This window comes from Salarias fasciatus, chromosome 4, assembly GCF_902148845.1.
Source record: "Salarias fasciatus chromosome 4, fSalaFa1.1, whole genome shotgun sequence".
Classification (NCBI taxonomy): Eukaryota; Metazoa; Chordata; class Actinopteri; order Blenniiformes; family Blenniidae; genus Salarias; species Salarias fasciatus.
In genome coordinates, this window is record NC_043748.1 from 9,966,370 (window position 1) to 9,990,963 (window position 24,594).

Genomic DNA, 24,594 nt, shown 5'->3' on the forward strand with positions numbered 1-24,594 from the left:
ATGAAACAACATCAGAGATCCTGTTTTTTTTTTTTTTTTTTCTTTTAAGCACATGCACTTATTGATGTATCTTCATCAACACACTGCTCACTCAGAGATTTGGGTGTTTTGGGAGTAGCAGCCTGACTGGAGCTGCTTTCCTCTGGCTGGAAATAAAAGCAGGCTGCACAGGACTGGTGGCGCCAAACATTTCTGACTCATTCGACCTTTTCACTTGATTTGTATTCACTCGTTAATGATAACAAGCGTTCATTACTACTTTAACAAAGTCGTGGTGCCTTTGGAATATATCCAGAAAAGCAATTATACCTCAGCAAATCTGAGTTAAAAAGAGACTGGGTTTGCTGTTTTTTTATTTATTTTCTACTTGATTTGAATGTTTCTGCAGCCATATATACCTGTCACATTCTGGTAACTCACTGGGTTCACAAAGTGTGTGTCCATATGGGTAAAAGTGAGTGTGTGTGTGTGTGTGTGTGTGTGTGTGTGTGTGTGTGTGTGCGTGCCTGCACATCTGTCACCTCTGGCTTGCCTTGGTAATGCCCCCTCCTTCTCGACTCTCCTCTCCCCAGTGGACAACCAGCACATGCTGCACTACATCCGGGATAAGACGGCCGTGCCGTACTTCAGCAACCTGGTGTGGTTCATCGGCAGCCACGTCATTGAATTGGACAAATGTGTGCAGACGGATGAGGAGTGAGTGTCTCTCTGTCTTCATTGAGCGTCTCACTGCAGCCTCTAGGGGGCGGTCTCGTCTATGATTTCTAACAGTTATCCTGTTACTTTGTGTACAGTGCATTATAACACCTTTATTCCTTCATGTCTGTGGTGATTTGGTGTGTTACTGTATTATTTCGTGAGCAGTCAGAATAAGAGATCGCCTTTCTTCTTCCTCGCAGGCATAAGAACAGAGGAAAGTTGAGCGACCTGGTGGCAGAGCACCTCGACCATCTCCACTATCTCAACGACATCCTCATCATCAACTGTGAATTCCTCAATGACGTTTTAACCGACCACCTCCTCAACCGCCTCTTCCTGCCCCTCTATGTCTACTCTTTGGTTAGTCCCGAAACGGTATGTTGTCTACAGCTATTTTAGATTAGATGATTATTTACTAATTTTTCAACAGCAAGAGGATGGGCATCTTGCAGTTGGCTGTGCAAATTGAATACGATATATAAAAAAAATTAATTTATCAGAATAAACAAGGAGTACTGCATGTGCATTTTATTTCCTGAAAAGATGAAGTAGCAATCAATGAGATTAATAAATTAAAATTAGTCATACATCTTTTGAAAGCATGCTTACTTTATTTCTCCGCGCTTTAACTGAATGCCCCACAGAGAAGAGTTGCAATATGTAATCTTCTAAAATTGGTAGAACTTGAAATAATCAGAATGAGACAGAACAACAATTCTAATGTCATCTTGAATACAGTTTTGTGGTATGCTTCTAACACTTCAGATGAAATCTAAAGGATTTCATCTTACAAGTTTGCCCCACAAGGTGGCGTTCTTTAAGAAGCAATGGCACTGAAAACTGAAGGGCTTGCTGTGTGGTGAGCAAGGCAGCGAGCATGATGGGAACATGCACACCATTTACAATCCGGACAACTGCAACTTCCCACCATGAAGTGACACAACTGTGAAAGACAGACTGCTGCTGAGATGACACCCAGCACTGCCAATCAATGCAAAACAGATGACAGTTATAGCAAGTTTCAGCATTCTTCTCATCATTTTTTTTTTTACCTTCCACAGGCCTAGTGGTCTCAGTTAATGACTTGTGGTTACTTGATACTTCCTGTTCACCACTGATGCTTCATAATGAAACCCGTCCTTTCTAAGTTACTCAATCTGGGAATTTTTTTTTAAATTTCAAAACTCATTTATTAGTTAATTCTTCATTTTGAAGCCTTTGCAGTGCTGCACACAAAACCTCATATTTAGGACCATGCCTTTCTGTCTGTGTATCTGTTATATCCTGAAACTAAAAAACATTAAAAACCTACATCTGACATGTTTTCTTCCCTTAAACAAAAAGATAGTCAATAAATGGCCTTAAGATCCTCTTCATTGAAAGTGTTGATGAAATTATTTAGCTCTTTGTGTTCTTGTTTTGTGCCTTTTCTTTTCGGTGTAATGTAATAATGCCTTTTATTGGTGTTATATTTTCTCTTTTACTGTTTTATTATAGTCTGAAGAGCGCAAGATCAACCCTCAGGTCTCTCTCTACCTGCTGTCTCAAGTAAGCGCCGTACCCGTCAGTAAAGCGCCGTCATTTTTTTCGATGGAACTAGTCCAGGACATTGTCCTGGAGAGTGATTGCCCCACATGTCCTGGATATTTCCCAGCTTCTGCACACCTTATTCAAATAAACAGGGCATCACAAATTTCCACGGAAGGCTGGTAACGACCAAATTAATCAAATGATGTGGTTTACGAGCCGGCAGCCAGACAATGAAAGAAAGAGAGCAGCTCCCTACAGCGCGCAGCTTTTCATGGACCACCATCAGTGTGGTAGTTATTTTAGACTTTGAGCCTCAAAAATGTTTTATTTGCCATTCAGGTCAACATTTTAATCTGACAAATGTACTGTTATTCTGGCTTGAGACTGAAAATATTTAGTTAATCTCTTATTATCTATTTTCTCTTATTATAATCTCAAAGACAACTTAGAGTCATTGATTTTCACTTAATGGCCAAATGTTGCTTTTTCAGGTGTTTCTGATCATCCACTATCAGCCCCTGGTCAACGCCCTGGCTGATGTTATCTTCAATGGAGACCTGTCTGTCTTCACCCCACCGACAGACGTGCACAACACCCTCAAGAACACGGTAATTAATGCACAGGCGGCACAAATTTACATGAAATTCTAGGGTTGCTGAAATTTTTGGTACTTCTTGCTGTGATAAAACGCAATGAGAAAAAAAAAAAATCTAGACACATACTCAGAAACACACATGGCACATAAACAAGAAATGATGCACTCCCACGCAGAAAACCGCACACACACACACACACACACACACACACACAGTTCCAGAAGTGCGTGTAGGTGGTAGTGAGATCACAGGGTCATGGTTTTCTCCATGATTCACCCACATCAAGGTACCAGTATTCAAATTACTCAACATAGTTTTTTTTTTTTTGCTCCATTTTTTTTTAAAACATTATCTTCCTTATTCCTGTTTCTCCCTCTCTCCTCCTCTCTTGCGTTTTAGTTTTATTGTAAGCGTCCCTTTTTCATTTCCCTGTATTTTCACGTCGTTTCCCACTCCTCTTTCACCACTTTCTGTCTCTCCCTTCCTCGCCCCCCCATGTTTCCCCCATCTGATTCCCCTAACCTCTCATTTCCTAAGCCCTCTTTCCTTTCTTCTTTATCTTTTACCTTCATCACTTTCTCTTCCCCCGTGGCCCCGCCCCGGCTTCTGTATTTTTCGACCATCTGTTTGTAAAGCCAGGTGGGTGTGCTGCGGTAGTGAGCGTTTCTGAGAACTCATGTGGTTATTCTCTATGCTGTGTGTGTGTGCGCGTGCGCGCGTTCGCCAGACTTGCGCATGTTGTAAGAAACGGCCTACTTTTTCACTGAATGTGACATGAGGTGTGATGTCTCTATAGTCTCGGTCTACCGCAAGAGCCAGATCCAGACATGAGCCCTGCAGCTGTTTGCGCTTTCATTCATTAAGAACGGCGTGTTTTTATTGTATTTTGAATTTAAATGGTTCAATTTTCTAATTTTTTTAAATCTCTTAAGCCTGTTTGTCGGGTGTTTTGCTCAAAATAGCTCTTTTTTTTCTTGAAAGTGCAGCAGCATTCAAGCTGAAAATATATACCGTAAATTTGCTTGTCAAAAAAAGTGATGATGCCAATAAAATACCGATTACTCAACATTTAATCATTGAATTTAATTTGCAGTCACATGTGGTCCGTTGTGTACTTGATAACTACCTGCTGCATGAGTTCGTATGCTTGCCGAACACAGTTTTTGAGCCGTCCGACGGACAGGAAGAGATCTGAACGGCCACCACGTCAGATCGGTCCCGTTACCGCTCGATTGATGGCAGATGAAAAAGCAGACCGATGAGGTGTGGGCTCGGTCTCTGCGCAGGTGGTCAGAGGGTACTTCCTGTTTGTCTGTGATGTGGCAGGAAATTAGGTCACATGATGGAACGGTGACAGAGCTGGTTCACCTAACACAGATCTCTTTCCTGGAAGAAATGTTTTTCTCTCCTCCTCGCCTCTGTCGACGGCTTTACTTGCAAGTGCACCAGTTAGATACGTGTTGTCAGTTTTTATCTGTTGACACGTTTATGCAGCTGTTTCAGTGTTCGTTAAAATCCTCTAAATATATATCTCTTCTCTGCAGATGGTGCCCTTCTTTGAAAAGCTGCGGTGTGTCTTCTATGAGTGTATCTACATCTGATAAGCATATTTACGTGCGGATGTCCTTGTTTTACTGCCTTTGCGGGGTCCACAACCTGACGTCAAATTATATTAATGGAGTCTGGCATATCTTATTGGAAGTGATGAAAGGACCCACGGTATTTGTAGTGTGAAGGTTTCAACCAGGTTTCGGTATCGGTTCGAATTCCTGAACGAGGCTGAGGGAAGCATTATGACAGTTGACGGTCCCCAGCTATAATTGCTTCATGTGCGCTGCCGTGCATGCTCCCCCTGACCTCCATCTATTTCTCAGCACTGGCTGAGGCTGCGAGCGGTTTACCAGAACATAGTCAGCTCGCAAGTGAGACGCACACACACACACACACACACACACACACACACACACACGCACATACGCACACACACCAGTTTGTGGTTTTTAGCCCTGGCTACATACACACACTGTCAGACACACAGTCCTCTATAACAAACCGTGTGAATGCTTACATACATGATATACATACTTACTCTAAGTTCACCTGTAAACAAAAAAAAAAACCGAAAACACAACACCGAGCTAATGCATATAACCTTTGTGATTCATACACTTCCTTCCAGGAAGGCGCAGATGCTGAGAAACTACAAATGGGGCTGCTCTGCTCCGACTGCAGATTTGAATGCGGTCGATGGGCCGCATCAGGTGTATGTGTGTGTCGACTTCACGTGCGTTTGGTCGGGTTGGTTGTGTCAGTAAAATGAGTTACGTGAAACTGGGTAGCCTGGTTTCAAATGGCAGTGCCAGGTTGTCTTTTATAATAAAGGTGAACCTTGAGAAGAAATGAAGCCACTCGTGCCAGCTTGTCCTGGAATCCAGTTCACTTCTCTCACTGACGGGCCAACTCGAGTGTTTATGCATCTCTTTATTTACTACAACTCAGATTTCTTAACTCTGTTTACTGACTCTATGCTTTGTACACATTTGTTTCTGGTATTTTCCAGACCGTATACAGCTCATCCAGACACATTCACAGGTCTGGATTGCATTAATATCACAGTCATGTTGATACTACTTCATGAGTAGCAATGAATAAGCCGTTTAATAGAACTCCCAGGATTAGCAGGACTGTCAGGATTACTCAGTTTAACCAAACCATATTGAACAGCTGTTCACTGTGAGGTTATGTGTGTGTTCTTTGCAGTGTAAGCTTGAAGGCTTTCTGCTACTTCCAGTATAGCCACACGGAAGTGGCATGTGTGTGTGCGTGTCATTTCTTTTCCTGCACTGATAAAGTTTATCAAGGAGGAAGTGGTGTGTGCTGCTTTTTCTTTTTTTTTTTTTTTACGAGATGTGACAACAAGATAAGTCATGAAGCATTTACTGTAAGACTTGGTTCTGTATGAGAAGATAAAACACACCTGTATGTTTGACTTCATGTGTGTCCAGTTTTCTTCTCTTTGAGGGGGTGCGGGTGCACATAATGTTTTTTTTATCAAATCAATCTTTATTTACAGCACTTTTCATACTTCCTGCAATACTTGACTGCTTAATTTTGACATTTAGTTAATGCAAACAATAACTAATATATTCACGATTGTATTGTCACAAGAAAGGATTTAAAAAAAACTCTTATGGCTTTTGTCCGCGCTCACACAGATCTCACTCTGTCGTTTTGTGACCAGGCCAGTGCAGGAGGCGTGCGTCGCTTCGTCAAGCCCCCCGAGTCTCTGGAGCGCTCCCTGGAGCTGTCCCGCCACCGCGGCCGCAAGAGGACGCAGAAGAGGCCGAACTACAAGAACCTGGGCGAGGAGGAGGACGAGGAAAGAGCCGGGACGGCGAGCGGCGGCGGCGGCGGCGGCGGAGGAGGAGGACTTGAGGAGGGCTGGGATGAGGACGGCAGCAGAGGAGAGAGGGAGGGATGTCGAGAGAGGGAGAAGGGAAAAGGTACAGAGGGAATAGGTGGAGGAGGAGGAGGTGGGAGTTCTAAGGGAAGCAGAGCGAGTGGGGAGACGGCGGAAGGTGAGTGTGTGTCTCATTGGACACAACAGGACTGTGTTTGTGTTTTTTTTCACTCTCATCACTAAGATTTGGTTCTCCTGTAGCCATCACAGCCGCGGCCCTCATGTCTGAACAGAAAAGAGAGAGAACTCATGATGTTTTTATTAAGTTAAATCTGCACATTATTGCAGTAGTGTTATGTGCAAAAATAAGCAAACGTCATTGACATCTTTGATCTTTTTTTTTTTTTTTCTCCAAATTCTATGTTGGAAAATGAGTGAGCTTCATAGAAGTGTGTTTTCACAGTTGTGCAACCACAAAAAGCCTGAAATAATTTTTTTTGCCAGCGTGAGGAATTTCATAACAGTCACAGTGTAACACACTCTGCTCGCTGTGCCAGCTACAAAAAAAAAAAAAAAAATAGAAAGGGAGAAGAACATTACGTGAAGTTCAGACTGATCTTAGCATTGCAGAACAACGTTTTGCAGATAAAAATGGAGGTTAAGTACTTGACTTCACTTTAGTTTCAGAGGAGAATGACGTCGTACTGTTCACCCCAATTTCTAAAATCCAAAAACCTTTTTTCTGGTTTTCTCAATGAGGCCTCCCTCTTTCCGCTGTTCTCCATGTTTGGCACCTTTTTTTGATTTCCCCACGGTTACCATGGCTACCACCTATCGCACCTACAACACAATCCCATTTGCAGCCGACTGTCCATTTCCACAGTGACGCACCATCCATCCTGTGCTCCTCACCTCTCCGCCTGTCTCTCACTCCTGCTCTGTGTGTGCATGTGTGTTTTGGTAGTAATACACGTTTTACAATGTAAACCATTTCATATGAAACGATCCTTTTCTAAACTTTGAGGCTGTTTGTAGACTTTTTGGTGGAGGGTTGCACACATCGCAACATAATTTGGCGTTTGAATACTTTAATAAAGTATCGGTTAGGCGGCACAGTGTAGTTGGTACAGTGTTTCACAAAGTTTGATACTTTGCTCTCAGCACATTTACCTCCTGTGCCCTCGGTATTTTAAAAGAACAACTGATATTGTCTTCCAGACTCCTTTCTATCACTTTGAATGAATAATAGGAAGGAACTCGTAGTTACCAGAAGGATTTCTGGTAATCGCTGTGATGTGTGTTTATGGTGGGATGTGAATAACGGTGTGGTTTTTCTTGGGCTTAGGTGTTCACACTTCCTGACGTCTATGCCAATACAAAGTGTGTCTTCCTCTCGCTGTTTTCTTTTGCACAGAAATAGAGATGGTGGTGATGGAGAAGTGCAAAGTGTCTGAGTTGACCGAGCAGAACATCACGGACGAGGAGAAGACCGCTGCAGCCACTCGCACACACACACAGAGGAGCAGGTAGAAGCTCGCCGAGCACAAAGGAGCATTTAAGTGTACTGGAAGTTGACTGGAGTGGTGATATGTGCTGTTTTCCTGCCGCAGACCCTTTTTAGACATGGTGTACAGCGCCCTGGACTGCGCCGACGACGACTACCACGCCCTGTTCGTCCTCTGTCTGCTCTATGCCGTCTCACACAGTAAAGGTGGGCCTTGGTCTTTATTTACTGTTTACAAAATAAGTTTCTCACACAAAATCAGAAACAAGTCAAACTCATTCATTCTCGCCTCCCAGTGGAGAAATGGTCAGAATTAGCCAATAATGGATGGTTCACCTGCACAAAAGTAAAGTAGTACTTTTCAGCTTCCTTTACGTGATAGGACAGGAGGTTTGCCAGGGAGCGTCACAAAATTTTGGTAATAACAACATCGCAGTTGTTTAGGAAACATTGAAATCTGACGATTACGAAGGAGAAAAATGTCAAAGCACACCGTGTGTGGTGAAGGGAAGGCCTTGGTTCTGTCAACACAATGAAAAGGCAAAGCACACATCCAGCAACACGGGGAATCGAGTGTCTCCAGTCTGATGACCTTATATCTCCTCTGAGACGCCGCATAGACACAGCAAGGCCAGAGGAGCCAGGAAAGGCCTTGGCGTCTGTACCACCCATCACACCCCGCCTCTGCATGCAGCTTCCTGTCTATGAAAAGCAATCTCTTCTTAATATCTTATCATAGCAATATGTGGACTAAATCTGGTAAGAACCCAAAAGAATAAACACGTCTGGAGCCGCAACAGTCAGCAGACTTTGACATTTGGTGTAGATGACTTTACAGTACTAATGGTTTTCATTCCAATAACAGCTTTTTAATTCATAAATTTCTTCATCCAGCGTCTGATCAAATATCTCTGAGCGTGGTCATCACGTTTATGTCTCCTCAATAAATATCGTTTGCATCATGCTGCGTGAACGGAATATATTTATTTGAATTTCTGTTCAGTATTTCACATTGTTTTTTTTGAATCGGCGCATTTATTTGCAGGCATAAACTGTGATCTTCTGGAGCGCCTGCAGCTGCCAGTTCCAGACCAAGAGAGGAGCTCCTACAGCCTGGTGCTCGTAGAAAGACTAATCCGGGTTATGAACCAGGCCGCGCAACCAGGTAACACAACACACAATTATATATATCCGTACTTTGCTTGGATGATTTCTTTGTTTTAATGTGACAATAAAAAGCACCATGTATTGGACCACATCATAATAAATACATTATTAGCTTTCCACATATTGGAAATGCTTGAAAGGACATTCAGATAACAGATGAAGCATTGTTTCATGTTCCCTGACATTCTGTCTCTACCTGAATTTATCATCCTTTATGATAAAGTCACGTGTTGTTGCTGCTTGTGTGTAGATGGGAAAGTGCGTCTTGCCACCCTTGAGCTGAGCTGCCTCTTGCTGAAGCAGTCGGTGCTGTCAGGGAGCCACTGCATTATCAAAGATGTTCATCTCGCATGCCTGGAGGTACGTTTCCCTGTAACTTAATCTCTTACTGGGAATCCACTGGTCCAGATTACCTTGGAACTAATTATAGTGATGATCCAATATGTTTTGACAGATCTCCACAGTCCACACCCTCTGCGCTCTTTCCTTCTGTCCTCTACTGGCTCTTCTCTCTGTCTCTTTGCACTTAAGTTTTTTTTTTTTTTTTTGTTGAAGTTTTGGGAAGTTATTTTGCTATTTTTCCTCGTGGTGTTTCACCTCGACACCTGCTCTTCCTATGAATCCTCACCATGCGTCAGAAAGCATTTGTGCAAATGTTGTCATCCTTTGGAATTCTGACATGTATTGAAACTTAGACTCTTTTTCTTTGGCGTGCGTGTGTGTGTCACAACAGCACTTCACGTCTTGCAATTGCAACCTCAAACAATCCGTAAGGTTGCTTTCATTTCACAGTCAGTGTTTGCGATGAATGATCCCTCACTAACGGTTATCTTATAAACACAATACATAAAGGTGCGTGACCATAAAATAGTCACTTCAGACTTTATTGAAGTTTTAAATTAACTACAAGGTTGACTCATCCTGTTGCTTTTCAGAAATTGAATTCAGTAAATGCACTTCCAGTTTTTCGTCTTAAAATTAAAAGTTAAAGGATTTTCTTTTGGTGCGTGTCAGCTGAGTCTCGGTGTCCCGGTTGTGATTGCAGGGTGCCAGAGAGGAAAGTCTGCATTTACTACGGAGATTCTACAAAGTAAGTGTACGACAATTCGAGTAATACAAAAATTCACCCTACAGTGTTTTTAAATGCACACACTGCAGACCCGCAACGACGCATAAATACAAGCATTTAAGCACACAAGGTCAAAAAAGAGAGAAAGATTTGCTGCAGCAGTGACTGAAAACTTACTAGCATGCAGACAATGAACACATGGGAGGGGTGAACTGGAGTTCTTTAGGGATCATTTAAAAACCTGAAGAAGAAAAAGGTGCAGTTGGGTCAAGCCTTTTGGTGAACTTCAGTCATGCAGCAAGGCTTGACAATAACTGAGGCCTTTTCTGTGAAGGTGCCATCGGCAAAACAGAAAGTGGATTTCTGGATTCTAACTGACTCTGGGAACTCTCCAGAATTAGCACAAGTCAAAGCTTTTGGTTTCATTTTGAGTTGTACTCCATTGTCATTTGAGGGATCAGGCACAGGTGTGTTTTCCTTTCGCTTGTGCATTTACTCTGCTATCTTTACCACTGAAGATAAGATAAATTCACCGTCTTTACATCTAAACTCGGTCTAGCAACGAAAGAAAAAACACATGACTCTAATTCAAGTTACACAATTGTTTAATCACTCTGATGTTAAGCATTTACTCTACATCCTATGAATTATTTGGAGTGTAGCACCTGAATTTTTAGGAGCTGTTTTGTCATCCAGTCTTTGGATGATTGACTGTTGATGTTTGAATCTGCGAATGTGGACTTTAACCCTTTCTGGGATGAGGAGCGAGACCATCTTATCTGATTTGTGCTCCACTGACAGTGATGAGAACAGGAAGGAAATGTTAAAATACAGAAACACGGATGTGCTGATTGAGATAGGTGTTAATTTTATATTATTTTGTATCCCACGCCATGGTTTTAAAAGTGGGATCAGCTGCAGAGCCCCCAGGCAGGATAAAGTGGTCAAGAAGATAATATTTCACAAAATCTAAAATGGTACATAAAGTGTTAATGCCTAAATGTCATTTTTGTAAGAAATCCAGTTCAAACACTAAAACCTTCCTTTTAAATGGGATGTTGCATCTGAAACAGGCCTCAGTGGTTATGTGGCAGCGCCCTGTGTCGTACATGCAGCATCAGTATCCACTGACCAACAACACCAATAGACTCTGTACTTTCTTGAGACGAGTGTTTAGCGGATTATTATAAAAACTCCTTTTTCACGTGTTTCATGTGCAAAATTCTCTGCGTGACTCATTTTTTAGCCAGCGTGTCTCACATGCTTCACATATTTCTGGATGATATGTCTCACCTAGCTGTCTCACCATAAATATGCAGCTTAAAGTGAATCAAACAGAAAGATATCAGACCCTCACATTTGTTGGAATCAGTTGATCATGTTGATTTGACATGATGTTACTTCAACCACAGGGGGAGGAAATCTTTCTGGACATGTTTGAAGACGAATACAGGAGTATGACGGTTGGTAACTAAATAACTTTCTTTCTTTTTTTTTTTTTTTTTTTGTTTAATCAAAGCCATTTTGCTGTTGCTGCTCATGTTTACAGGAGTTCCTCAGCTTTGTGGCTTTTCAGCACTCATCCATGTATTTCTGTTGCGCAGAATAAACCCCTGAATGTGGAATATCTAATGATGGACGCCTCCATACTGCTGCCACCCACCGGGACCCCCTCTGACCGGCATCGACTTTGTCAAGAGGCTGCCGTGTGGAGACGTGGAGAAGACGCGCAGGGTGCGTCCACTCGCCCGTTCTCAGTCCACACACAGCTTTACCGTACCACATGCTGCGAGTTTCCAGTGAAATGACACAGAGAGATACAGGCGCATGATTCACATCCTCCCCAGGCAACTGTTAGTGTTAACTGAGTCCTACTGGATTGTAAGAAGACATCCCAGTCTTCCGATCAAATGTAGATTTCACATGATATGGCGATAAAACATCAGACAGTATCGGATGAATATAAATAAACCGTGTGACTCATGGTAATGATTTAATGTGTGAAATGCGGTGCATGCAGAAGTTGCCTTGTCGTGTGCTCCGTTGCTGATGTTGTGTGAGACTGTTTAGCAAGTTTGCATTAATTAATCATGCAGTGTGATTAAATTTAAACAAATCATTGTGAAATTGTATTTCTCAATGTGTTGATGCACGTCTTTCATACGCCATGTTTCAGAGCTTTTATCAGTGGACCGTTGCTTTTTTTTTTTCTATCTTTTTTTTTTTTAAGAAAAAAAAATCTTATTCTCAGAAGAACATCCGCCCTTCCCAGTACGATCACGCTGCAACACCCTTCACAGCTGCACCGATCTCCATGCTTTTGGTTGCATTCTTTGCCATGAATCGCAAGTTTGCAAACAAGAGTTGTCCGCCTGATTCTAGCTTGAAGCTAAACGCTTGCCTGTGGCTTTGCTACAGGGTTATTCTTTCTTGCTTTAGCCCCGTCGTGCGGTCGGACGTCATGCTTTGACGTTGTTCGCTGTTTGTGTCTGACCTGCTGTTCTTCCCTCAGGCTATTCGAGTGTTCTTCATGCTGCGGTCCTTATCGCTCCAGCTTCAGGGAGAACCAGAGACTCAGCTCCCTCTGACCAGACCCGAAGACCTCATTAAGACAGACGACGTTCTGGACCTCAGTAAGACGCACAGATCTGTTGCAACAACGCACCAGCAGTGGGGTGAAACCAACCTGTCTCACGACGGCCTGAATGCAGCTCATATTCCCTATTAGGGGGTAAACACTCCAACCACTTGAACCACTTACAAGCTTAATTATTGGAGTTACAGCAAAAACCATAGAAAGCCACTGACGGGACAGCAGATAATTCACTACTTACAAGACACGGGACAAAACCAAAGGAAACACACCTAAAGTTCTGCAAAAAAGAGCTTCTCTCAGTCACAGTGATATGACTCATAACACGGCGCCGAACATGCAAGCACGTTGCAGACATGCACAGTGAGATGATCGTAGCGGACGCCGAAGAAAACGTACGCGGACAACTTCTCACACACTTCTAACAGTCTTCCCACTGTGCCCAGCTCCGTACACGCTGTTGTGGAAAGTCACGTGTGGTGAGATTTTCTATGAATCAGAAATACAGCTGAGCAGTTGTGACCATGCGGGATGACACATCACACACCGTGCATGCTCTGCGCACAAACGGTGACATCTTGCATGAGAGTTTTGGTGGCTTGACGAAAAGGCTGTGCTGTCTCATTTTCACCACACTCCACTTTATAGTTTACTAAAAGTCGAGTGTATTTATGCTGACCACAAAGGATTTGACCACATCTGTTCCATTAAAAGACACCAGAAAACAGCTGTGACAGAAGGAAAAGATATGTCTTCCTTTCAAAGTGGAACCAGGTGCACCGAATAGCAACGAAACGAAAGTAAAGAAACTGGTACTCAGCTATTCAAGTTATTTGCATAAAAAACGTTGCAGCATTTTCAGTTCGGACTTCCCTGAATATGAAACTGGATCGCGTTGCTTCGTGAAGATGATTAAAAAAAAAAAAAAAAGGAAGAGCGTGGGGGAAATATGGGAAAAAACGGTCAAGTGAAATAATTGGTCACTTGCTAGATACTTATTTTCCTTATATAGTCTTGAGAAAATGATTCAGTCCTACTCAGTGTGGATGTTATTCCAGAAAGTCATTGTTGGCCTGTGTCTAGGTAGAAAACCATCTACCTCCAAAAAAAAAATAAATAAAATAAAATCTCTCAGAATAAAGTTTGCAGAGCAACTTACAAAGAAGCTTGATTGATGTTTTACTATTGGTTAAACCACATGAGATGAGTTCCAGATGGCGAGGGCCTGTTAGGGGGCTGCATGGCTGTATACAGGATCCCATTGCTCTGTGGCAGCTTTTGTTTATTTTTTTTATTTTTCAGGGACTCACTGAAAACTGAGAAGTTTTGCACCAGTTTCTAAAGGCAGAAGTTGAGCGATTGTGTGTATCTAAAGGGAAAAACCCCGGCCAACTTGTACTGGAAAGAATGTTGTTGGAAGAATGGCAGTACGGCTTCCACAGACTGCTCTGCAGTCCAATCCAACAGTGCACACCTGCTGCTTCTGTTTTCGATCATAGCTTGTATTTGCTTTATCTAAAATGCATAAAAGTTAATCATCATGCCTACATGCATAGTTTTTACTGTATTTGATCATTTTATATAGTGATCAGGATAAATTCTTTTCTAAAACTGAATATACAACAAGAGGAATTTGACCCTCTGGGGTAGTTCATTCATTTTTGACAGTTCTTTGTATTGCTGTGAGAAGTTATCTTATTTGTGTGGAGTCAGCTGTTCTTTTCGGAAACAAAATGACTCAATTGATTAATGATGCAAACTTTTGTACCGACCTGCTGACCCTGCTGTGTTTCCCAGTGCTTTCAGGAGACGTGTCATGATGGTGGTGGCATTTGTTGCTCAACTAGAGTCGTCATATTGACTTTATTTGCGTGAAACAGTCGGGAGCTACCAATTAATGACCCAGTTTCTCTTTTTAAGTGTTTTCTTAAGACAAACATGTGACAAATGAATAGGACCATTGAAAATCCAACGTTTTCCCTGCAGCTTCTCTTTCAAGTCGCAATCATGATATGAAACTGTTGAGCGGTTTCAAATGTTGGCTGATAAATATAAAAATATCGACCTTTAAGAGCGATTCTAATCATCTTTGAAATGACTTGGAGTGGTTTGTGCCAAATGAAAAGATAATGCCAAACATTATCCAAGTCTCCATTTGAAGGTAGGAATTAGCACTGTCTTGCTTCATATACGAGAGGTGCATGTTTCTGCTTTTATTTATTTGCCTCCTTGCGTTCTGGAAGCCATTCTTCTGTTGTCTGCCTCAGTGCATTTTGTACTTTTCCTTAAACTAGGTCAATTTGTAACACCTGATAGCTGGATCCCTTTGCTGGGTGTTCTTGTTTTTTCCTTTTCTTTCTTCATCGAACAGCTCAAGTTTTACCTTGTTTTGTTACTTTGGAGAACAGAATGTGTGTTACCCGAGTAGTCTTACCATTCAAGGCAAAAACAGCAGTGTTTTTTTTTTTTTTTTTAAGACGTAGCTCTGGGTGAAGGATGTAATCTACAAACTGATAGAACTCAGAAATGGATATTTCCACATGAACCCAAAACCCAAGAAAGGAAATCTGTCTCGACTGAAAGTTTCTACAAAGGCTGAAACTTCAAAGAACCAGAATTGGTTTCAGCTTTGACAAAGCAATGATGGCTGTCATTTCCAAACCCCCAGTCGATTATGGTCTGGGCTGATTCATTTATCTTATTTCTAGATAGAAGAGAGGGGGGCTGCCTCTCAGGTGTCGGTGCTTTTTACTGCTGACTGTTTGAGTAGGCACAGCTAAGTTCCTGGCAACACCTATTGATCTTTATTTAGAACAAATGTATATAAATATAATCAGAAAAACCAAAATGTGCTCTAATATTTGTAGATTGAATTAGTTGCTAATTTGATAACATGTGGAAAATGAGTCGGTCGTCTCTCTCCAGAGCAGAAACCACATGACGTAGATGTCATGAAGATGGCATTTGACAAGCGGCCTGGGTTTGTACGTCAGCCTGAAGTTAGCAGTTCCTTTGTTATATTTAGTCCGGGGTGGGTTTTTAGTAAATAAAAGTGCTGTCAAGTCAGGTCATTATCAGTTCCACGCTGTGTTTGCTCTGCAGTAAATGTGTGGCGCGCTGAAGTGGAGATGCTTATCTTTTTTCTTTGAATCCTACCAGACACGTGGGAACCCGACACCTCCACTTTCCTTCTAAATGCATCTCAGTCTGTGCGTTTCAACGGACTGCTGCGTGACGTAGACGTCTGCTCTGGAACTTGCTCTCATCCTAGTTGAATGAAACTAAACAGTAAAAAAAAATAAAAGGGAAATTTATTGTAATTGGTGTTGAAAGCTGGGGTACTTCTCCATTATTCTCTTCCTATTGACAGTTCCTTTAACTCATCCCAGAGTTTTCAGAGGAAGGTGACACATTGCACGGTCTGAATTTCACATGCAAAGTAAAACAGAAGTAAATTGTAGAAGCTGCCGCGTCCTCGTCTCGTTGGGTTTTGTATTAGTCATCATGTATGTTGTAGTGTACCGTAATCGCTGGTTTCTGTGCGTGCACTGTGGCCTGTTGTGTCAACCAAGCCCTCTGAGTTTCATTGTTGAATTGAAGACCTCATCAGATACTGTGGAAATGTCCGGCAAAAAAAAAGAAAAGAAGCAAACCGACTGCTGTATCATTTTATTCTGAAACATTGTTTTCATTTTAATTGTTGAAGTGTTGAATGCTTGACCAGTCGGTGAACCAATGCAATCTGACTCTGCGGTTTTTGCTCAGATAACAGCGACCTAATCGCCTGCATGGTGGTCAGCAAGGACGGCGGCCAAGCCCAGCGCTTTCTGGCCGTCGACGTGTACCAGATGAGCCTGGTTGAACCGGAAACGAAGCGTCTCGGATGGGGCGTCGTCAAGTTCGCCGGCCTCCTGCAAGTAAGAGAGAAGTGCTGCTCGAGCGCCTTCGGGCTGAGAGTCTTTTTTTCTCAGTTAGCATGTGAACGGTCATCTCCCACCGCCGTTTCTTCTTCCTGTTTTTCAAAATTTCTGCGGCAGCTTGAGGAGAATTCTACTGATCTTGCTTTACTGTGTCTCTGTGGTATGAAACAAGACTCGGCACGTAAAGTCATAGCCTATAAGAGACTTCCCTCCCTAAGCTACTTTGGAAATGTCATGATCATCTCCTAACACGCCCCCCCCCCCCCCCCCCCCCCCCCCCCCCCCGTCTCCACCTTTCAGGACATGCAGGTGTCTGGCGTTGAGGACGACAGCCGAGCGCTGAACATCGTGATCCACAAGCCCAGCTCCAACCCGCACGCCAAGCCCCTGCCCATCCTGCAGGCCAACTTCATCTTTGCCGACCACATCCGCTGCATCATCGCCAAGCAGAGGCTGGCCAAAGGTCGCATCCAGGCACGCCGCATGAAAATGCAGAGGATTGCCGGTGTGTGAACAGGCCCTGACCGAACGATCAGGAAATACTGAATCTGGAAGTTTTGGTCTTTCCCTTGAACTAAATACTAACTTTGGTCAGTTTCATTTCAGATTTGGGGCTTTTGTTGTTGTTTTTTTTGTTTTGTTTTGTTTTGTTTTTTTTTTACACTTGACTTAGGTTTCATGATCATGAAAAGCTCTTTTTTTTTCTCCTTTTTTAACTTAAGATCTTAAGATGTTCTTTCAGGCTGGACTTACCCTCCACTCACTCGTGATTCCCCCTTCTGATGACCGCTTTCTTTTTTTACACTTTACACAATTTATATAAATATTAACCCAATGTAAACACGAAACTATCTGACTTTCTTTTGTTAGTCACATCGTCACACTTTTATGTACGGCTTTATCTAATGAAGTCAAACAGAAACGGACAACCACACACACTCACATCCTCTCCTTATGGCGATTTAGAGACTGCATTTAACCTCAAACACTATTTTAGGACTGTGAGACAGAAAAAACTTCACAAATAGAGATGCTTACTGGGTACATTCTGGCTGTGATGTTGGACGGCTGTCCAGCCGAATGATCGTCCACTGTAACGCGAGCTCCGTCTCCCTGCTCCACACACTCCCTGTGCAGCTTTGCTGGACCTGCCTGTGCAGCCCAGCGCGACGGAGGTGTTGGGTTTCGGCCAGACGGCCAACGCTTCGCCCAGCGGCCTGCCGTTCCGCTTTTACGAGCAGTCGAGGCGGGCGCCCAACGACCCCACGGCCAACAGATCGGTCTTCGCCTCGGTGGACAAAGTACCAGGTGACGTGCAGAAACTCATCAGTTCTACCTGCTCATGACTTCAACCCTGTTGTGAACATTTCTTGGAAGAGTGGCCGAGAGTCTTTAAAACAGGAAGCGGCTACAGTAAAATTCAGTTTCCCTAGAAACTTTGTGACGGCGTGTAAAAATAGAGTGTTTTGTTTTGAGTGGCATTTAAGGGTGACGAGACAGAAATGCACACCTGCTGGGGTGAAATTGAAAGAAAACCCCCAGCAGGCCGTACCTAGAAGACTCACGAGAAGAAAGCCGTGCTCATCCCCCTCATCCCCCAACTTCCAGTTTCAGTTACATGAAAGAAACTTCAGGGAAACCGAAGCTGTCAGCTGGAGCGAAGTCCAACTGGCTGTGTTAACACGTCCTACGTGTGTGTGTGTGTGTGTGTGTGTGTGTGTGTGTGTGTGTGTGTGTGTCGCCCTGTTTCTCCATCTCCAGGTTTCGCGGTGGCTCACTGTGTGTCGCAGCACAGCCCCTCCCCCCTCTCCTCGCCCTCGCCGCCGTCCAGCGGGAGCGGGAGCACGGGACGATGCGACTCTGTTACTGCGAGCACCATATCCGCTCAGAGCCCTACGGGTAACACACACACACACACACACACACACACACACACACACACACACACACACACGCAGAAATATGCTGACACCGACCGTGTAACCTCCCACAGCTCACTCATCATTACTGTAGAATTTCAGCAGAAACTCACAATGAGGTTGTCGTGTTAACAGCTGTTTGGATCCACAGGGAAGAAAAACAAATGCGCTGTAATTCCACTCACTTTGCCATCGCTCTTATTTTTATAGTTTGTTTCTATTACAATCACATCACATTTTATCATAATATATGTACACATTTTCACAGAGCTGAAATGTGAAGAAACTCTGCACTTTGTTTACATGCTGAAGAGCAGTGCAGCTGTGATATAGGTGCAGATATCCTAAACCCACAGAAACCACTGCAGCGGAGTGTGGTGTGCTACAGTGCCATATAGGGCTATATGTGTGGTGTAAACATGTTGTACCCAGCACACGCTGTCCCTTGGTGCTGTTGATGATCTTTGATGTGTGAACTCTGGAGAAGGGTTTTAAAAAGTGTCATTCCAAGCAGCGTTCGTGAATTACACTGAGATTAGACGAAGATCTGAATGTTGAGTCGTTCAGAGTTTATAAGCAATGAAGAAGGATGATTTTGAATTAGTTAAGTTGCTTCAGGCGATTCATTGCAAAAAAACTTGATTTTTGCCCAGCTTTGGTGAGTTTCCCTCTCAGTCTGAGTTGACACACTTTCATCATATCTTTTTATTCTTTCCTGAAATTTGTTTCTCATCCAATGTAAGTATGCACACATAGTAGTTTACATTATAGTACCGATGTACTTTATAATACTGTACTGAGTTTCACAGTGAAACCAGGCTTTAGTATGACTGTCAGTAGCATTATCGTCTCTGTAGCGCTGTCTTTCCATCCTGTAGCTCCTCTCTGCAGCTCTAACCCGTTCCCAGCTCAACCTCTCCATTCAGAATCAGTAAAACTATGTTTTGTATTTTTAGATTACTGTAATATTGATGATCAGCAGTGTTTGATATTATTGTGGTCAAAGGGTTGAAAGTCTTTAGTCTTTACCTAAAGGGTGTGTTTGTCGGGTGTCTGGGTTCATTCATTGCTCTGTGAGCTACAAGGAGTTGAAGATTTGTGTGAAATGAATCATATAAACACTGAAGTTGCACAGAATTTCCCTTAAATAGGACTTTCCGCCCGACAGCAGACTTTTGGACTTTTCACCTCTAACAGAATTTTGTCTAGTCTTAGAGTTAAAGTATAAAATGAATCAGAATGACACATATTTCACAATTTCTGACTCAATTTAATGGATTTGTCACTGCAGCTAACCACACACAGTTTGCTCCTACAATCTAATGTCATTCATAAATTAAAAGATGCACATGTTTCCTAAATAAGAAGAAATGCAAATTTACATGAAGCCACTCAATTTTTATTGATTCAATTTATTTTGATTTATTTATCCATTTATGCATGCAGTTACTTATCAAAGTGTAATATTTTGGGGGTTTTAGTGTTTTCAGAAGGAAACAGGAAGCGTGTATTTTGAGCTGGGCCTTTCTCATTCTCTCTCCTGCCCTCCATAGATGACGGCACCTTCTTGGAGCACACTCCGCCTTCGTCTTCGGGCGGGGAGAGCGAAGGAGGAGGTGCGGGAGTAACCGTCGTCTCCTCTACTCCTTCAACCCCAGTGTCGGCCCCGGCGCTGGCCCCCAGCCTCACGCCGGCCTCCCAGCCCACCATCTCCCTGCTGACAGACAGCAGCGCAGACGCCCTGAGCGTGGAGTCGCTCACGCTGCTGCCGCCCGCCGACTCGCCGCACCTCCACCCCTGCACCGGCCACGTCGGCGTAGCCCCCTCTCTCCAGAGGCCGGACGCCTCCATCATCGAGGAGGAGGAGGAGGAGGAGGAGGAGGCTCAGAGAGAAGAGGAAGAAGCCGACTCGCCGCTGGATGAGACGGAGACGGAGACGGATCCGACGGTCAAAGAGGAAACCACCGAGACGACGGAGCTGGTCACGCCCACCGACGAGGCTGCGGACGAGCCGGACGGCGACGCGGCGGAGGGTGAGCAGGCAGGCCAGGAGACGCCTGACGGAGGCGACACGGCCGCCGCCGACGTCGAGAGACACACTGAATCCCCAGACTCACCAGAGCTGGATTAGGAAGCACGAACACGTTCACCTTCATGCACTGATCTCACACGTACACAGTGTGGCAGAACATCCCCACGTTCCGGCCTTTCAGGAATGTGCGGCGTGAACAGTGGAAGAGGCTTCTGGAGGCGTCTCAGCGTTCCTGTTTGCACACGACAAAAGACTCTTTCTACTGGTGGAGGGAGGGAAACGTCCTGGAGCAGACGCTGGCCGGACTCGAGGGAGGCTCAAAGCACATTTGGCTCTCTCTGTGCTCGGGGGGGGGCGGCGTGCTTTTTGGCACGCATGCGTCAAGACGCGCAACCAGCAAAGTTTTTTACTCATCCTGATTGATTGTGTGTCAGCTCAAATACAAAGATACACGCGACTCATACTACTGCTGTGAGCTGCTCATCCGTTTTCCGAAGATCTAGTTTTTGTGTCTTACGCTCACTGAACAGGTTTCCACTGACGTTTCGCGGTGGTGGTCGCTGCTATGCTAATCACACGTGGTTAACATACCGCGCACACACTGTCAAGATTCACTTGCCTTTTTCACCGCTGCATGTCGGGTGCGTCAGCAGTTACTGCCTCTTTTAAACTGCCATGAGCAAAGTGTGAGTGCCCCTAAATCCTCTTTCCATTCTTGCTCTCTCCTCTATAAAGTCTCCACCTAGTTGGTTTTTTTTTTTTCTTTTTTACTTACATGCGTCTGAGAAACACGTGAAAGCATCAAAAAGCAGGGTGCAGCGTTTGGCTTTAAAAAAAAATATTTTTTTAAATTTTATTCCCCATGCTGGGCGCTTTAATCAAACATTTGGATCAGTTCATCCCAGGATGCAACATGACAGCGCATCTTCAAAAACTGTTTAGGTGTTGCATTTTCGAGAAACCAACGTCCCAACCAACCATCCCATTCAAATTGATCAGTCGAAAACCCCACAGGAGGACAAAAGGCTCGTTATTAGAAGTAAAGCTGCAGTCAGCAGAATGAATAAATAATAAAATAAATAACAGGACGGTTTTAAAAGGCATAGTCACTTTATGCAATGAGAATTGGTGCATCTTAGAAGCCAGCCCAGCCTGTAACCACACATGCTACTGAAAGGCTAAGTATTTTTGATAACATTAGAAAGATAAGAAGATATTTTTTTGCGAATGAAGTCCGACGGGTTATTAGAGTTATATGCCGTATATGTTACAGGCTGTGCATTCAGAAAGATTTGACCATTTCGCGGTACGAAATTCCAACACCTGCACTTCACCACAACCAACACCTGGGCTGAATGTATCTGCTGGTGGCACCTGACACACCGACGTCCCTTTTATTCTCTGTGTGTGAGGTTTTTTTAAGTTTAGGTAGATAAATGCTCTGAAGTGAGGTTTCTTTTTGATTTTTTTTTTCCATTAAACTGCTTGTGAACCATACATTCCGAACTCCCCAGGATAGAAAAGGTTAGGGAATTAAAAAAAAAAACAAAAAAAAGCCTTCCAGAGAACAGTGAAAGTGTTCAGACGTCACCGGCGTGTAGACCAGCTGTTGTGGTTAAAACACACAAGAAAGGTGACGTGAAAAGTCCTCAGAATTTTTTTTTTTTTTTCAGTGACAATATGCTGCTCCGAGGTCGCTGCCAAGAGCCACGCCTCTCCTCAGATAAATTTATCAGATAACGAAGCTTTATACTGCAATAATCCTAAGAGCTAACCAATGAGGGCGAGGGACGAATGTAAACAGGAAACTCCCCTCTCGGCAGCCTTTGATCCCATTCAGTTTTAACAGGTTCAACAAAGCACTGCTGGTTTCTCTGGAGCAGATTTTCCCGCTCTCCCCTCGTCTCTTTTGAAACCCCTCCTTCACGTAGTTTCTCCCCGCCGTGCCATCTTCACACAGCTCAAGTCTTAACGCTCAATCACTCTTATTTTTTAAAAACACTGTACAGGCTTGAAAGAGTTTATAAGTGAGAAATTCAGAGCAATACCGTTAGTTTTGAGTCTGTCTCTTTAATATTTCCGTCGTGCTTTTGTAAATAGCAGCAGAATGATAGTGATGATCACTGACATGCTGAAGAGGCTTGAAGAAGCCTCCACTATTAAGTCTTTGATTGTAGTGTGTTTGTATTGCTATGTAAATGCTTTTGAAACCTGTAATTATTATTAATGACCTGAAACAGAGGAGAAAATAAAGAACTGCAATAAATTATTCTACTATACAGCTGCGGCAGCGCGTACTCGATGTGTTTTGCTGAAGAGATCGGAGTGTTACGATTGGAGCAGATGACGGGCCTCTCAGCTCGCGAGCGAGAAAAACCACAAGGTCTACAGGTGACTGGAGAAAGAAGAGAGACCACAGTTCACATGCAACAAGACATGCGTGGAGAGCGAAACCAAAGAGAGACGCTCAGTGATTTAAAGAGATTCAAGCCAAAACCTAAAGCAGTGTTCTTAAAAGGGTCGCTCAGCTTTACGGCAAAATTCCACAACTAAGAAGTACCAACATCCCATCTGCAAGATGATCTTTAAAAAAAAACATGTCCGTGCTTTGTTTGCAGCGCCTCTTGTAGTAAATAGTGTGTGAGACGCTGTCGGAGGGCTGGGCTCACGGTGTGGCGTTTGCACTTTCCACCTTTCAGTCATGCCTCTGCGGCTGCCTGCAGGAGGCCTCAGGCACTTCGTGGTCTGTGCACGGTTCCTCTCTTCAGGGAAGTCTGGTTGTGTGTGCGTAAACGTGAGACGCTCAGTTCCAGGTACTGCAGTGATAAGTGTGTGTCTGTGTGTGTACGCGCGCATGCTTTCTTTGCACTCGACCACAGTCGCAACACTGATGGTTTGACACCTTTGAAGATTTTTTTCTTTTCTATGCTGGCAAAGTCCACCTGTCTGCCTTGCATTTATATAAAGTCATTTTACAGCGCTAAATAACATTTTACATATTAGATTATCCATCGCTGATATGACATATTACGGGAACCGCTTATAGCCATTAATCTGTTTAACCCGCGTGGAATACTTAACTGAACTCATTAAACACACTCTTATCATTAACCAGGCAAGTTCCAGGAAGTTCTATCACGCTGTTAAAAGCACCTGACTTCTTAAAACCACAGCGGAGACGTTTCACTTTTGCTTCTTTTGTAGTGAAAGATAAAAGCATCATGATGTGTGTTAATTATTGAGCTACACTGGTGCCATCAAACACTGATAACATTCAACTGAATGGAGCACTGGAGCCATAAAGGCATAAAAAAACTCAGTGAGTAGTTTTGCAGACACTTAAAAAGTTGTGAATGTTTGTTTCTCTCACTTCACATACGTTTAACTGAATCCCATGTTTACTTTCTTCCTCATTATCTTTTTTTTTTTTTACCTTTCTATATTTCATGTCCAATCTGGAGAAAAGTCTCCACAGTCGACTGAACATGCTATAGAACTGAGTTTTCTATCGGGGCAAAAGGAGGCACTTTGGATATATTGAAAATAAAAGGCATGTTTGAGTAAATGAAAAGGATTTTTTAAGTTTCTCTGGGAATTCCAAACACACGCTCAAGGAAATACGTGTATTTACAGCAAAGAGAAAGATACTGATGTCATTTACCATTTACTCACTTCAGGCAAACAACATGAATACACAAATTCAGAGATTAATTTTCTTAGGAGTTTCAAAATTTAACTATTTCATGTGTAATCGATCTTAATGATTTGTTTATAATGAGAGAAATAATGTGTTCCTTTTAACATACAGTGAATTAATGTCATTTACAGCTTCAAATACATGTTTAAGGATGCAGTGAAGCTTTTCAAAAAATCTAAAATTGGACTCCATATAGATGTAACTAGTGCTTCTTCACACTTATTCTTTCCAAATCTTTTTTTTTTGCATTGAAGATGCGGATCCAGTGCATCCTAGTGTGTACCTGAAGTAAAAGAAAAGACTGATCTGGCCTCAAGAGGACAGTGGGCTGCAACATCTGAAAATGCTGCTACATCAAAGGTAACAGCTTGTTAGGTTTGACTCAGTATTCCAGACACAGCCGTTGGCAGAACAAAAACTCGTCTTTATTTCCCAAAAAAAAAAAAAAATCCAGATGAAAACCAAAGT

At 43.2% G+C, this 24,594-nt stretch overlaps 1 protein-coding gene across 1 annotated transcript in view; it reads left to right on the plus strand.

Annotated features, from left to right (window-relative positions):
- Window positions 1-22,714, plus strand: part of clec16a (C-type lectin domain containing 16A) — a 30,501-nt gene extending 7,787 nt beyond the window's left edge. Inside the window, 19 exon segments of the mRNA XM_030088811.1 lie at window positions 573-696; window positions 900-1,074; window positions 2,197-2,247; window positions 2,721-2,837; window positions 6,067-6,403; window positions 7,640-7,751; window positions 7,836-7,936; window positions 8,775-8,894; window positions 9,147-9,256; window positions 9,942-9,986; window positions 11,378-11,428; window positions 11,570-11,635; window positions 11,637-11,699; window positions 12,478-12,598; window positions 16,324-16,475; window positions 16,779-16,983; window positions 17,616-17,786; window positions 18,240-18,377; window positions 19,951-22,714. Coding sequence (XP_029944671.1) covers window positions 573-696; window positions 900-1,074; window positions 2,197-2,247; window positions 2,721-2,837; window positions 6,067-6,403; window positions 7,640-7,751; window positions 7,836-7,936; window positions 8,775-8,894; window positions 9,147-9,256; window positions 9,942-9,986; window positions 11,378-11,428; window positions 11,570-11,635; window positions 11,637-11,699; window positions 12,478-12,598; window positions 16,324-16,475; window positions 16,779-16,983; window positions 17,616-17,786; window positions 18,240-18,377; window positions 19,951-20,528 — 2,837 coding nt within the window. The 3' untranslated portion in view covers window positions 20,529-22,714.
- The last annotated feature ends 1,880 nt before the right edge of the window (window positions 22,715-24,594 follow it).